Here is a 16,670-nt window from a genome sequence, read left to right on the forward strand (position 1 = left end):
CTTAAGGCAACGTTCAAACAGTTTTGTAAGGATGGGCGTTAGTTCTGGTTGAAGTCCTTTGATTACTATAATTGAAATACCATCAGGACCGGTTGCTTTACTGGAATCAAGGTTTTTAATTAGCTTGGCAACATCACGTACAGATATTCTATATCACATAGCGTGTTTTCTGATACAGGAGCAAATAACGGGGGTTGGCGGCCTTGGTCGCAAAGGGTAGAATTAGCTGCAAAGTTCTTTGCAAAGAGTTTGGCTTTGTCTGATGCTGACGAGATTACCTCAGGTCTATTGATGATAGTTGGGATAGAGCACACGTTTCTGTTCAGGATTCTGTTTGCTATTTGCCAAAACTGGTGGGGACCAAGCCGCTGCTCAACTACTTTGGATTAACGGACTGAGCATATAACTTTTTTACAGTGGTTGCTAGCGGTCATGAAAGCAGCTTTATATATATATATATATAGAGAGAGAGATATCGATATAAATATCTACATATATATATATATACACATATACATATATATATATATTTATATATATATATATAACTTTAGTTTCTTCAGCTAAAATCGAAACCGAAACCAAAACTTATCAAGCATTCTTGGTAAAATTATTTATAAAAAAAAAATTGACTTGAGTGCTATCCGTTACATATTGAAACCGAAATCAAAACTCATGAAGAATTCTTGGTAAGATTATTTATTACACGAAATAGAAGGGAATAACAATTAAACAACAGTCAATCGTAAGAGAAAAGACGTAAGCGTAACACACAAAAGAACACGCACGCTATCGTATTAATATATAGATAATCTAACCAGTGTGTATGTGTGTGTTTCCCGCCTCAAAGTAACGTGTACAATTATACATTAAAATGTATCAGATATTTCTACTAAATCTCCGTCCATCTTTTTGTTTTTTCTAACCTTAACTCCTGTTTTCCGTCTCCCCACCAATCTTTCTTTTAACGCAACCCATTCCTCTCTCTAGATACACGCAACTCATTTTTATAGATTGTTAGAGAATGAGTCGGCATAAGCACTCTGGGCGTAACGGATCGACTACTTGATAAAGTTCAGTTCTATGTTACATGCTTCTGGATATTAAAGGTTCAATCCTCAGTACGGCCGACACTCAAAATATAATTGCGATTTTTTTATACATAAGCATCACCACTTATCAAGGCCCAGATGCTACTCGAGGATAAGTCTTAAAGAATTACTTAATACTTATATCTGTCCATGGTAGATCGAACTGAGCATGCAACCCATGCCGATTATAATTTATATGTTATAAATTTCGTGCAGAGTTCGACAGAAAGGTTTCAGAGTCAGACAAAATATGCCTGAAGAAGGTCGGAGATTACATCGGCCGAAACGTTGTGAAAATGACTCTCAAGATGAGATAAGTAGTCGGAATGTTGCAAATAATATGAAAAATCAATCCTCATCTAAGCACTTAAGAGACAAATAGGCACGCATAAAAACAACGAATTATATGTTTTGCGCTAAAATTCACTCAAACAAAATGAAGAAAGTATTGATTCTATAAATACAAAAGTATTTAAATATTGTGACACAAAATCAAACAAGTATTCCTTCGACAAAAATGTGATACGTAGCTTAAAAAACAACTTTTCTAATAAAATTCCCTCTGAAAATAGGTGTTACATTTTCCATATTGCAAACAATACTAATACTTCAGTTTTCTGCTGCTAGTGTTCACTTCAATAAATATTGCTGCATACAAAGTAATAGTCATTTATATATAAAAATATGTCATTATTTCGTTATTGAAATGCTTACTTTAAACATGTATTGAATACATATTTAGAGGTACGTATAAATTATTAAATGCAAGCTATGCCTACCGAGATTCTTAGAACCTATTTTTGTAATATGCCGATTATGTGTGTAGGTGGTGGTCAACACAAACGGAACTTATCAGTGGTGAGTTGACATTTACAGTGTGTTTGTATTGATCCTAGTGTAATGTGATAGAAACAAGGGATCGAGAGAAAGAGAAAAAGATCCCAATTTATAACAAAGAGGAAAGAAACACAAACCCAATGTTAAGAAATAAATACCTGCTTGCCGACAAACTAAAGATATCTCCACTGTGAAGATGCTGTACTCCGACGAGGGCTGCGTTGATATATAGCTTCATCTTTTTACCCGAGTAAGAAGCTGCCACGTGTACCCAGCGGTTCGGCTCGTACGTCCGATCGGACATCAGCACGGATGGCGAGTTGGCTCGGTCGGTCTCGAGGGAGAAATATATTCGCGCATCCTCTTCTTGTCCTTCCTCGTACGTCCGTATTCCGATATGCCAACCTTTTGACTTGTGATCCTGGTGGCACATGTCGAACAAGCCTGTGGATCATAAAAGAAATAAAAGAAGTAATTACGAGGGAGGCGCATATTTTGTTATACAGGTCATTAATTCTGAGTTTGTACCGAAAACTACTGTTGCATTTTTTGTGCAAGTGATATGATGAGATCGAATGCAGAACGCCTTAAATCGATTCTTTCATTCGTCGAGATGTTTTGCAGAGGTTAAACTGTTATTACCGGGTCATTTTTTAAAACAAAATAAAAGTTATACATAAAATTGCGTTGGCTAGATTTTAAAACTTGGACTTAAATAACATTTAAGGGACCAAATAAAAAAATATGATCTCAGATATAAAATTACGTTTTCGACATTTAAAAGTGGTTTCAATATTATTTAAGCTGACAAAGTATAGGTTGGAACGATAAGATTGACCTCCTAAAGAAAACAACACTACAGCTTTATTTTAAAGCTTTTATTGCAAAAATCAATTCAAGTAACCTGATTATGTAGTAGAGATGACATCTATTTAATCTAACCGGCTTCAGCCTCAAACAGCGCCTCGATACTGGTCAAGAACTAAGATCATGTTTTTTTCACAAGCGCCGGCATGAGCTCGGCGAGTAATCGGCCGATGATGGCGATCATGCTAGCTTTGGTGTTGTTGGAGGTCATGTTAGCAATGTTCTCGACGTGACCAAACGAAGTAGTCCAGCGGGGCTTGGTTGGGAGAGAAGGGCGCCAATGAGAGAAGTGTACAAAGTCGTATCACTCCTTCTGAAGCCCTGCATGGGTCCATTTGGACTAGTGGGCAGGTACCGAATCCTGTTAGCAGACCTAGGGCCTGCCAGAGGTCACCTAATTGCCACACAGAACCACCCCACTCTTCAGCCCATCAAGGAACACTTTTTTGTTGTCTTTCAAACCGACTCCGAAGATGTGAAGTGGCATGATGTGGAAACTTGAAAGCACACCAAAGACCATAACAATAGCCGGAAACTTTACTCTCATTACCCTGGATAGCTCCCTGTTATTCGTGGCAATTCAGCGGTGCATTTTGATGGTTCTGGTAAGTGTCCTATTGCTATAACTTGGATCGGTAGAAAGCATTGATTGTACATTGGCGTATCTCCATTTTCGCTCGCTGAACATTGTGTCACTTTCAGACATGACGCGTCTCCTATCACTCTTGGGATTTGTAGACAACTGACCAGCTAGTAGGTGGTCTGCAACATGAAAAGAAAATCGGTTTCATCAAACGGAAATGGAATCATGTCGTTTTTTCTATGGTCACAGTTTTATTGTTCCACCCTGTAAAGAAAATCCAATCTCATACTTACATGTGTCGGTCATATTTTAACAGTTTTGCCCAATAAACAATTAGAATGAAAAGTCAAATTCGCTTCTAATTAGCCAATACTCGGGTATAATACTTGTATCATATTATTTGAAATATGTCTTTAATCTGTTAAATTTGTTTCTTTGAAAGTACGTAATCACGTCCAGAATTATTTTGTAATATATAGACATTCGCAAAAAGTTGCCTTATAAGAAAAATCACGAAGAGGCGTTTTTTCCTTTACAAAAATAATTAGGGTTGCTTACTTGCGTATATTCTCGGTCATTTAGATTTTCATTACATTTTTATTGACGTGTTGCGTCGATCTTTATCTATATCATTTACTATTATATTCATATATATATATATATACACACATATATATATATATATATATATATATATATATATATATGCTTACAGATTAATACTTGTATATATCTGTTCATATATAAACAACTTTTATGTACGAGATACCTTAAATAAGTTTCCAGACATTTTTTTTTACAAACATTGAAAATTGTCGTAGACACTCGAAAATTAAGTATGTTATTGCTATACATTTTATAAGATGACTGACCAATTTTAATAATTTTACATTCAAATGAACAGATACAACAGGAATTAGAATGCGCTCATCTAAAGCCTGAATGTCATAACTTGTAAATTTCCAAAAAAATGCAACCTGGACGTGAGTATAATTTACAGGAACTATACGCAATTAAAGTCCGTTTTTAAACTTGGAAAACATATGTATAAAATGTTTCAGACTGTTTTTGTTTGGTTTAATCGCTTATTAGTTTCAGAGTGGTATATGAGATTCAAGGAAGGCCCGGGGTCGGTGAGGGATGATCAGATGTGTGTGAAGTGTGAGGAAGTCAGAACATGGATAAGGAGTGGCGTTTGTCTATAGAAACAGTAAGTGCCCAGTTTGATGTCAGTGTAAGAACTGCACACACAATTGATAGCAAGGAACTAAAGATGCGGAAGATTTTCGCGAAGTTTCTCCCAATGATGCTTAGAGAAGATCATAAAGAAAGACGTTGTCATTACTAGCATGGGCAATGCCCATGCTAGTAATGACAACGTTATTTGGACATCAAGACAGTCTCTCAATCTCCCTAAAGTCCAGACTTTGCCACTTGTAACTTTTGGTTATTGCCTAAGCTCAAGGAAAACTTTAGCGACCGTCCTTATGAGACAATTGAGGAGATACAAGGCTGTGGCGAGGGTCATTGACACGTTCACGCAAGAGAACTTCCATGGAACTTTACAGAACTTATTGAAGCGGAACAACAAGTGCATTGAAGCCGAAAGAGATTATTCAAAAAGCACTGTGTACTATCAATAAAAGTACCCATACGAGAAATATCTGGAAACGTATTGAAGGACACCCTATATTTTTACATACAAACTACTTTTATATATATTTTTACATATAAACTACTTTTATATTTCTTTTTATATTAAAACTACTTTTATATTTTGTTTTATATATTGACTTCTATTATATATTTTTATATATAATCTACTTATATATTATTTTATATAGGTCCTGGATATGACCTTAAACTATATCCAGTGGTGAGGCCCCAGATTGCGGGCTTTGGGGAGTGTGGACCCACCCTTTAATTGTCATTGCTCCCAGGTCCACTCCGGCCCGGAGTGGTAGTACCTGTTAGGTCCCAATTCTGGGTTAAATAGAGGCTGACTTGAAAACAACAAATATATTCTATTAAAACATTTTTCTTCAAAATTTTTGAATGCGGCATTAAATAACCTGAAAAGGGTTTATATGCCGTAAAACAAACAACCAACCAACCAACCAACCAACCTATTTTATATAAACTAGTTTTATATATCATATAAGTTACTTATATATTATTTTTATCTATTCATATAAACTTCTTATATATATGTGTATATATATATATATATAAAAGTCTTTTTATATACAAAGCACTTTTATATATCGTTTTGTACATAAAGTACTTTCATGTATTATATTATATATATAAATTTAATATATCTTATCCATATCAGGTTGTTTCATAAGTTCCCGCCGTTTCATAAAAAATGTTTATTTTAAAATGTTTTTTATATTTGGCAAAGTGGTACAAATCATTAGAAAACATGACTTCTGTTCTACAAGATAATGGTCATCGTTTTTTCTCATGTAATTTTTCTCGTATTTTTTTTCAGAACCTCATACACTCCAAAAAATTCCAACAAAAACCTGACAGCCAGCCATGGTTCTCGCCAGAATGTACTGCTGCCATCGCGCAGAGAAATCACTTTTTCCATAGCTACCAACATAATAGATGTACTGAAACAAAGCTGCTTTCAGGGATGCCAGCAACCACTGTTAAAGAGTAATAAAAAGTGCTCAGTTCGTTAAATCCAAAGTAGCTTATTAGCGACGTGGTTCCAATCAGTTTTGGCAAATAGCAAACAGGATCCTAAACAGAAACGTGCGTTATATCCCAACCATCATCAATGGACCTGAGGTCATCTGGTCAGCATTAGGCAAAGACAACGTTTTTTTTCCAAAATCTTTGCAGCTAATTCTACCCTATGCGACCAAGACCATCAACGCTCTGTATTTCCTCCTATAACAGACAACTCACACTGCAATATACAAATATATGTGGATGATGTCACCAAGCTAATCAAAAATCTGATTCCAGTAAAGCAACTGCCCCTGACGGCATTCAGATTATAGTGTTATAAAACTTCAACCAGAACTTGCCCCCATACTTACAAAACTGTTTAAGTGTTGTCTTAAGGAGAATTGCTTCCCAATACCTTAGAACACCTCACCAGTATGCCCTGTATTTTAGAATTTAGGTGGCAGGGCATCTCCCTCTCAATCCAGACCAATGTCTCCTGTGTGTCATGAGTAAGTTCTGAAATCCATATTAAATACAGAACTAGCCAACCACCTCAGCAGAAATAACCTTCTTAGTAGAATGCAATATGGTTTCTGTTTTGCCAGATCTACAGTAGATGTGCTAACGGTTATATCTCATAGGAGGAAATATATGAGGTTATATCCCATCAGGGAAGGTTAACAGTTAAGAATTGATGCGCAAGTAAGTTGCAGAAGAGATTCCAAGAAGGAAAGTCGTCTACGCAACTATGCTCATAAAAACAAGAAATATGAAAGAAAAAATATTTGACGTCAGTCAGCGTAAATGAATGTCAGTTTCTTTTACTTTTTTTGATTTTCAGTTATAAAGATATTTAAGAGAACTATTAAATGTCGAAAATTCAGAAATCCCGCTAGAGTTTCATAAAAAAATATCGCACGAAAGAAAAAAAAATAAATAGTAGAAATAAAAATTCAACAGAACTAGTCTCCCTTGTTCTTTAAAAAAAAAAGGGGGATACTGATATAAAGGGCGCAACTCCGTAAATTATTTCTATTGTATATTTTTCTTTCTTTTTTTGTATTGAGAGTTTGGTATGCGATATATATATATATATATATATATATATATATATATATGTATATACCTATACAAAAAAGAGAAAGGAAAAAGGAAAAGGAGAAGAAAGACTTATGCATTTATATATATTCTTACATCTTTTGAAATTTGTATATATTACCTATTCGTTTTTTTTATTCTGTTCATTCTATATAAAATAAGAAGATAAACAAAAAAAAGAATATATATATTATGTAAATGTTGAATTGGATGTCTTTTCAAATATATGCTGAAATTTCGCTGACCTACACTTTCTTACAGCGATAGAACAGCTGATTGCACAATACATCCATTCAGTCATCTGACATCTATTTAAAACCACAAGCCTAGAGTCCGTGTTTTTAGTCGAAAAGAGCAGATAACTGATACACCCTTTTAGAATGTTCTTTTTGGCAGAGGATGTCAATAAAATACGGGCTGGCGCATAGCTTCTGGCGGCATTTCACGCAAGCTGGGGAAATCTATTGTTTTTTTTTTAATTAATTTATCACGATCAGATAACAAAGCTTACCCTCAGAAAGTGGCACGTTACAATATATTATATATATAAATTAATTTTATATATCTTTTTTAATATAATTTACTTCTATATATCGTTTTATATGCAAAGTACTTTTACATATTTATATATATATATGAACTATTTTCTATATCTTTATATATAAAAACTAATTGTATATATCCTTTTACATATAAATTTATTTTATATTTTTATATCTAAACTACTTTTATATATATTTTATATATAAACAGATTATATATATATATATTATATATAAACTACTTTTATATATCGTATTTTTTTACATAAACTACTTTTATATAATTTATATACTAGCAGTTCAGCCCGGTTTTGCTCGGGCCCTATGCACTGTTCATAACTTGGCCAACGTGTGAATACACTTTATGATTTCAAATGTTATGACCAAAATTTGTCTAAGTATTTTCGTAGAGAATGCAGAAGTGATTTTTTTTACGTTGATTTCAATTTTACGACTTAAAATTTATTTTTTGGTCTTAAATCAAAATACAAAGGTTTAGCCATGTTCAAGTTACCTACATCTAAAATTTCAAGTCTTTAGACTCAAAACTGGCAGATAATTTTTATAGAATCTGAAAAGGTCAACTCTGTCATCTTTGACTTTTTGGCAGCCAAATTTTCGCCTCAACACTCATTAAAATACTCTCCGCATGTCTGAATACGCCTTATGTATACATTTCACATATTTTTACCTAATAGTTGCTGAGTAGTTTGCTAGAGAATGCAAAGGTGAAATCTTTTGAACGTTGACCCTTTAACAGCTAAAATTTTTGACCGAACCGATTAAAAAGCTTGCAGATTTCTGAATACCCCTTATGTTAAATTTCAAATGTTTTTACTAAAAATTGGCTGAGTAATTTCGTAGAGACCGCAGAGGTAAATTTTCTTTTAACTTTGACCCCAATTTGTACCCCTTAACAGTAATTGTTTTGAACTAAAATCTAATTATAAAGTTTAATATATGGCCAAGTAACCCACATTTAAAATTGCAAGTGTTTAGACCAAAAATTGGCGGAGGAATTTGATAGTGTTCTCAAAGGTTAATCACTGAACTTTGACCCCTTGACAGACAGATTATTGACGGAAAACAGATTAAACAGATTTTCCAAATTCTCAATTGTCTTCATATCACATCTCGAATCTCTAGACCGAAAATTGACAGAGATATTTGGTGGGGAAATGCACACACACACACACACACATTTTCACTTTTATAGATGTATAGATAAAATATCTTATATACCTTTTATATATAAACGACTTCTTATATATTTTAAAGGTTTTAACCCAATTACTTTAGACTAAACCAGATCGGTTATTCTTAAGCGAAACTGGCATTGGACCTATTTTTCCTAGATCAGTTCGTAATTAAAGGATACTCTAACTTAACTTACAAATATGACATAGAAGATCGCCATGGGCATGGGATATGTGCCTACATTATAGATGCGCTTTCTATGTGGTAGGGACATCTCGAAAAAAGACCCTAAATTACCTTATATGTGCGTATGGGTTGCACTTACACTACTGCGTTTATTTTTGCTCTCTACCGCCCCCAAAACAATGGAATTACTATCTGAGAAAATTGACCTGTCTACTCATCCTTCAGCTAACATTCTCGTCTATGGAGACTCCAATATTTATAATGTGAAATGGTTAGCTCACTCAAACAAGATAGATGGTGAGAGGAGGTTCTCTTACGATTTCTCTATTGCTAGATTGTTAACGAACCGAGTCGTGTGCCCGACAGTACCGGCCAGTATGCAAGTTTCCTAGACCTTTTTACTCACAGCTTTCCTGAGCTATGTTCCGCTTTCGTTCTGACTCCAGTGGGATCTTTCAACCACACTTCTGTATTAGTTAAGATAAAAACGAAATGTAATGTCCTCCAGCATACCTCTCCATCGTACAGTATATCGATACTCTCTGCCTGACTGGGATAGCTTTCGTACATTTATATCAGGTCTAAATATGCGTTTCATGTATAAAAAAAATATGTGTCCTGTGTGGCATCAGACCTGACGGAATGTTTAATTATAGGTATAGACCATTTCATGCCCTCGAAAAATGTCCAGCAAAAACCTAACAGCCAGCCGTGATTCTCTCTAGAATGTGCTGCTGCACTGCGCACAGAAATCATTTTTCCATTGCTTCTGACGTAATATATGTACCGAGTATAAAGATTCTAGGACTACTAGCAATCATTGTAAAAGAGAAATAAAGATCTCGAGAGATTTGAGAGTCCGTCAAGTCAAAAGTGGTTGAGCAACGGCTTGGTTCCAACCAGTTTTGGCAAATAGCAAACAATATCCCGAACAGAAGCGTGTGTTCTATCCCAACTATTATGAATGGACCTGGGGTAATCTCATCAGCATCAGACAAAGCCAAATTCTTTGCCATGAACTTTGCCGCTAATTCTACCCTATGCGATGAAGGCGTCAAACCCCCGTTATTTGCTCCTGTATAAGGAAACAAGCTATGCGACATACAAATATCCGTGCGTGATGTTGCCAAGCTTCCAGTAAAGCAGCGAGCCCTGACGGCATTCCTGTTATAGTGCTCAAAAACCTTCAAACAGAACTAGCTCCCATACGTATAAAGCTGTTTAAGGAGTGTTTTAAGGAGAATTGCTTCCCAACACCCTACAAAAATCTCCTCAATGTGTCTCGTATTTAAGAATTCAGATGGCCGGTCATCTCCTGTCATGAGAATCTGTGTTAGTGACATGCAATACGGTTTCCGTTCTGCTAGATCTACAACAGACATGCTTACGGTTACATCTCATAGCGAATCTCTCGATGGATTTTTCCTTTCTAAGGCAACCGCTATTGACATATCAAATGCCTTTGATATTCTATGACAAATGACTGCTTCACAGGATCCCCAACTACGGTATAGCTGAAAATGTCTTCTCAATTATCAAATTATTTCTCTTTGATAGGTTCATAAGTGCAGAAATTAGAAACTCATAGTATTAATGCTGGATTCCTTCCTGGGCCCAACTCTCTTCCTGATCTACATCAATGATCTTCCAAATCACATCCTTACATCATTCGTAGATATTTATGTTTACGACATAACAATCTTTGGCAACACATCAAAGGCCGTAAACGACCAAGTTCTCTCTGATTCTCTATCCTCTGACCTTGAGTATGTAGTACAATGAAGTAAGAGGTGGCTGGTTACTTTTAAGGCATTTAAATCCAGGCTACTATCCTGGTTGATGATCTGAAATGGAGCACGTACATCAAATCCTTTGCTAAGATCGCTAAGAGAATGGTAGGATCTTTATATCGATCCAGTAGATATCTCACTACTGATGCAATTCTCTACTGCTGGAAGAATGGATTACTGTTGCAACACCTGGGCAGGGGCTGCTATAAAAACTTATCCTGCCTTGACAGAGTTCAAAATAGACTTCGTAGCCTAGTGGGGGTGCCTTTTTCTCTTGCCTGCAACGTCTCTCTCACAGAAGAGACGTTGCGAGCCTGTCTCTTCTTGATCTTTATTTTCATGGCAAGTGCGCGCCTGACCTCGAATCTATGGTCCTCCTCGCAAAATTTTCACGAGAAATATTCGTCTAGCTGAAAAACACTATTAATAATTTCCCCCACTCTTTATCTGTGTCTAAACCTAAACGAACATTCCATGAACAAAGCTTCTTTCTTAGAACTGTACACCTGTGGAACTCTCTTCCGTTTGCCTGTTTTCCAGCTGACTACATTATGGTTGTCTCCAAGTTTAACGTAAATAAGTTCTGGATGAACCATCCCCTTAAGTAATCCAATTCATCAAATTTCCACTACTAACAATTACTACAATAATGTCCGATTGACTACTGTACACTATTTAACCTAATCCTCGAGTGGCCTCTGGGCCTTGGTGTCGTGACTATTATGTAATATCTATAATATAAAGCTGAATGTATGTGTCTGTGTCTGGTCACGAATAGGCTCCTATATGGTTGACTATTTTAAAAAACTGATTACACATAATGATAGAAGATGTATCGAGACACAGGAATGGGTATGTTTGATCTGGCAGAACGATGGTTCATTAAAATTGTGTGGTCTGCGTTAGCACCTGGCGCCCAAAGTATGGAAATAAAAAAAATGAAAAAATAAGCGTTTACAAGGGTTTTTGATATAGATGTACATAAGAGTACTTTGATAAGTATGTTTCAACTTAAATAGGGATGGTACAATAAAATTGTGGGGTATGCGTTCGCGCCTGTACTCCATGGAAATATGGCACAAACTTTAACAAATCCTTTTCATATCTATCTGCGTAAGTATACTTTGATAATTATGTTTCAATTTGAAGAAATACTGTATAATAAAATTATTGGGTGTTCGTTCGCGCCTGACCTCCATAGAATGTAAATATATCACAAAGTTTAACAAGGTTTTTAAAAGGGGTGAGAGTCCACAATTACGCCTTAACTTTAATCTTAATTCACGTAAGCTTTTATTTATTTTTTTTAGTTTAATCATATTGTGTCGAATAAATTAACCTCATAAATTTACGTTCTTATTAAAGTGGAAGGAAAAAAAAAACAAAAAAAAACGTCGGAACTTTAGAAATTCTCGACACAAATTTTACATAACTGTTTTTTTTCCTTCTCCACTTTCACATGGCACTCTTTCAAAAATGAATAAATAGATAAAAAATAAAAAAAATAAGAACGTTACTTGTTATCGTATCAAAAGAAGGAAAAACTCCAGCTCACGTGGTTTCGTGTCTTTTTAAAAACATTTACATAACCTTTTTATCTTTATTTATACATCTGTTTAAGCTTTTTGGCAGTGTACTAGAAGGAATTCAGTTGATTACAACGCTTTCTGCGCGTTCTTTACATTACAATAGTACAACTCTGAATCCGACGGCGCAATACTACACCGTTCAATACTGTAAAACTGAAACGAAGCTGTTCTGCTTGAAAAGGGCCCCATTTTCTTCTTATTCATATCTATATCGATTCTTTAATTTAAAAAACTAAAGTAATTACGTGTTTACTTTTTTAATATCACATTTTGCTGTTTCGGATTATTTTACCAAAGCAAGTAAAGCTTCATTATTTTTCAAAACTGTTTTTGTTTCTTTGTTTTTCGATATTTCGTCGATATTATTTAGTAAGAGTGTTTAGCAGATAAGCCAACAAACGACTACACTAAAAAATAAATATACAAGAAATACATGTTACTATAGTCAATAAAAGTATATATATGTTTTATTTTGTTTTAAAATAGTTTTTAATGCTCTTTACTTAAAATAATTTCAGCGAACCGAAATTAAAACGAAATTTTAGGCGATAACTACTTAAATCAATTTTTATATAAAATACGTATGACATAATCGAATATTCCTAAAGCACAAAATAACGGAAAACATTAAAATATGTTTATAAATATTCCTTACGTTGACGGAACTCTCTTAAATTGTTAACACAGAATGCTCAGGTGCCCCTCCTTCAAATTGAAAACCGGGCTCTCCATTTCAAAATCGCTGCCATTTTGATTTTTTGAAACCGGTTCGTGAATTTAAAAAAAAAAACATTTTTTACAAACTACTTAAAAATACAAACCAATGAACTTTTCTACCATAAAAGTAACTTTTATTGACTATGGTAACATTTATTTGTTGTATATTTATATTATTATATATGTAACATTTTCTGTTTGTAAGGAAACATCATTTTGTTAGTCACTCTGGGCTACGAATGGAAACAAAGTTGATATAAAAATATATTTTCGCAGAAAATTATCTTTACTTTCATCATATTTATCTTGGGGTAAAATTTTGGAGTATTAAAACCTCTCTTTATAACCCCCTCCTTTTCATAACCTATCATACTTTCATCAATCACAGTCTATTTTCTGTAGGCTGTTTTTGAACCCAGTCAACGACAGGGTACTTCTGATATATATATAAGTATATATATATATATATATATATATATATATATATATATATATATATATATATATGTATATATATATAAACTATTTTTATGTATCGTTTTATATATGAAGTACGTTTATATATTTTTATATATAAACAACTTGAATATGTATTTTATATGTATAAACTACTATAAAGTTATTTTAAATATCTTGTTATATATGAACTACTTTAATATATATCATTATCATATATAAACTACTTTTATATATCGTTCTTTATATAAACTTCTATACTATATTTCATATAAGTTACTTTTATATGATTTTATATATAAACTACCTTTATATATCTTTTATACATAAGCTACTTTTATATATTTTATATATAACTTTCTTTTACATATATATTTTATATTAACTATTTTTATATATCTTTCTATATGTAAACTACTTTAGTATATCTGTTTATATATTAACTATATTTATATATAGTTTTATATTAACTATGTTTATATTTTATAAATATATATATATGAATTAGTTTCATATATAATTTATATATAAACTACTTTTATAAAAACTACTTTTATATATCTTTTTATATCCACTGTTATATATATTTTAACATTTAAACTACGTCTATATACCTTTTTATATATAAATTACTTATATATATATATATATATATATATATATATATATATATATATATATATAAAATACGTTTATATACCTTTTACATCCAAACTACTTTCACTTTTGATTTCACTGATCTACCAATCTAGCGTGGATATAGAATACAGAACTACTCACAAGAAAAGTCAACATAATTAATTAGGAGTAACAAATTTATGTTAAAATCTATGTACTAGCTTTCTGTTTCACTGGCCTTCATTTTCAGCATGTGAACTGCTGGGATGACGACATCTACGATTTGACTGGTTTTATTATATTTCCTCTTTATGATTTTGTCATCTGTTTTTCTACTTGAACGCTTTGTGCCTCTATAACAGAGTGTGTACGGCGGCTATATGCAAATACCAAAGCAGTGTACAAAATAAGATCACGATAACGAAAAAGAAAAAAAAAACATACAAAGATGAGAGAACATATTAGAAACGCTCATATTATAAACGTGTGTGACGTCAGAACCGTAACGAGAAGTCATACGCGGTAGGTGAATCAGGAAGGAAATGTCATTGTTACAAAAATAGAGCCGAGTTGTTTTTGTTTTTTTATACAAGACTCTACACTTATCAAGGCCCTGAGGCTATTCGAGGATAAGGGTATTTGGGCGTACAGTAATCAATAATATAATATCGTAGTTGTCGTTATTAATGGAAATTTGGCAGATTGGCTTACTTAAGGGGGACGTCTCATCAAGAATTTGTTTATGCTGGACTTGAAGACAACCAAGATGTAGTAAGCTTGGAAACAGGCAAACGAAAGAGAGTTCCACAGGTGTGTAATTCTAAGAACGAAGCGTTGTTCATGGAATGTACGTTTTGATTTAGGCACAGTTAAAGTGTGGGTAAATTATTGACAGTAGTTTCAGCTAGACGGATGTTTTTCGAGCAAGATCGGCGAGGGAAGATCAGATATTGGAGGTCAGACGAGCACTTGCCGTGGAAGTAACGATAAAACAAGGCGTTATTAATTGTCCTATGTTTCTTGCGATGTAGACTACATACAACGTGTTGGTTCCGTGTTTACAGGTGGGTGTAACATTACGCCTCTTTGTTCAAGAAGATTTTGTTATTTTCATCTACTAGTACTGTCGCTAGTTTGTGTCTCTACAATTTGTTTGCATAGTCAAATTGCAGACGCTTTTGTTTGTTTTTACAGGACACTCGAGGATAAGTATGTATGAACGTAAGGTGGTAGTGTAGTAATCGTGTATAGTGTAAATTAGGTAGAATAACTTGTTTATATAGAAGGCTACCATGTCGTAGTCAACTGGAAGGCAGGCGAGCGGAACAGTGTCCGACAGGCGGGCAGTTATAGGGAAAGGAGTTTTTTTTTTTTTTAGAAATCTGCGTTTGGATATAGGCACAGATAGAAAGTTGTGGAAATCTTATATAGTACTTGTAGCTAGTCATGTGTTTTCTGTTACATTTTAGCAAAGGGGAGCCATAGATTTGGACACAGATCCAAGCACTTGTGATGAAGTAACGATAGAGGAGAGACAGGCTCGCAACGGAATGTAGGCTGCAGGGGAAAAAAAGAGGTTCCGAATCCAGTTTTGAACTCTATCAAGGTAGGATAATGCGTTCTGAGCAACTCCTACCCAAATGTGATAACGGTACTTCATTTTAGGATGTATCTTGCTCTAATACTAAAGGATTCTATCGGCCGTGAGATACGTACTGAAGCAGTAGAATGATCTAACAATTTTTCCAGCGATCTTTCACAGTTATCAGTAGACTGGCTTTTTCTATCCAGTCGTGTCTACTTTCATTATTAGTAGTAATGGAAGTAGTCTCCTACTATAATCTAAGCTTCAAATTGTCTCAGAGCAACAATTTGTATCTCTTTGCTTTTTTTCAAAGTGTATATATAAGAATTGTGCTCTGATGAGCTTGTGGCATCTGTATCCTATTTACGTACTAACATGACAAGCAGCAAAATCCCACCCTGCATTGTTGACGTCCACAGATGCTGAAAAGCTTTCTACTCCGTTAGTTTATTCTCGTGGACTACTAGACGTTGAAATTTCCTTCTCTGTTTCTTGCTTTCTTTATTATACGGAAATGTACAGACGTCACGGTGTTCAATTCCCCAAATAGTTATTTTGTAGACATCGTCCCAAATAGTAAGCAATCATGTCCCACTGGCCGTACATCTTATTTAGTGTGCAAAAGAGCATAAAAAATGGCGGCACTTTTATTTATTCTTTCACTTCAATAGTGCATATCTTTCTTTTGTGTTTTTTTTTATTTTTATTTTTTTAGAAAGTTTCTGTTTCTCTTTTCATGCGGATCGGTAGAAACAGAAATATATGCCACTTTGTTAAAATCGGAATTTAAATTTCTAAACATTGAATGAGTGGGTGTTTCTCATGGGGGTTC

At 34.1% G+C, this 16,670-nt stretch overlaps 1 protein-coding gene across 1 annotated transcript in view; it reads right to left on the reverse strand.

Annotated features, from left to right (window-relative positions):
- LOC145254836 (pappalysin-1-like) overlaps positions 1-16,670 on the reverse strand; it is a 654,441-nt gene that overhangs the window by 456,766 nt on the left and 181,005 nt on the right. Inside the window, exon 2 of the mRNA XM_080113674.1 lies at positions 2,087-2,372. Coding sequence (XP_079969800.1) covers positions 2,087-2,372 — 286 coding nt within the window. The remainder of the gene's footprint in view (positions 1-2,086; positions 2,373-16,670) is intronic.

This window comes from Euprymna scolopes, chromosome 30 (genome assembly GCF_053919585.1).
Source record: "Euprymna scolopes isolate OS-2025 chromosome 30, ASM5391958v1, whole genome shotgun sequence".
NCBI lineage: Eukaryota > Metazoa > Mollusca > Cephalopoda > Sepiida > Sepiolidae > Euprymna > Euprymna scolopes.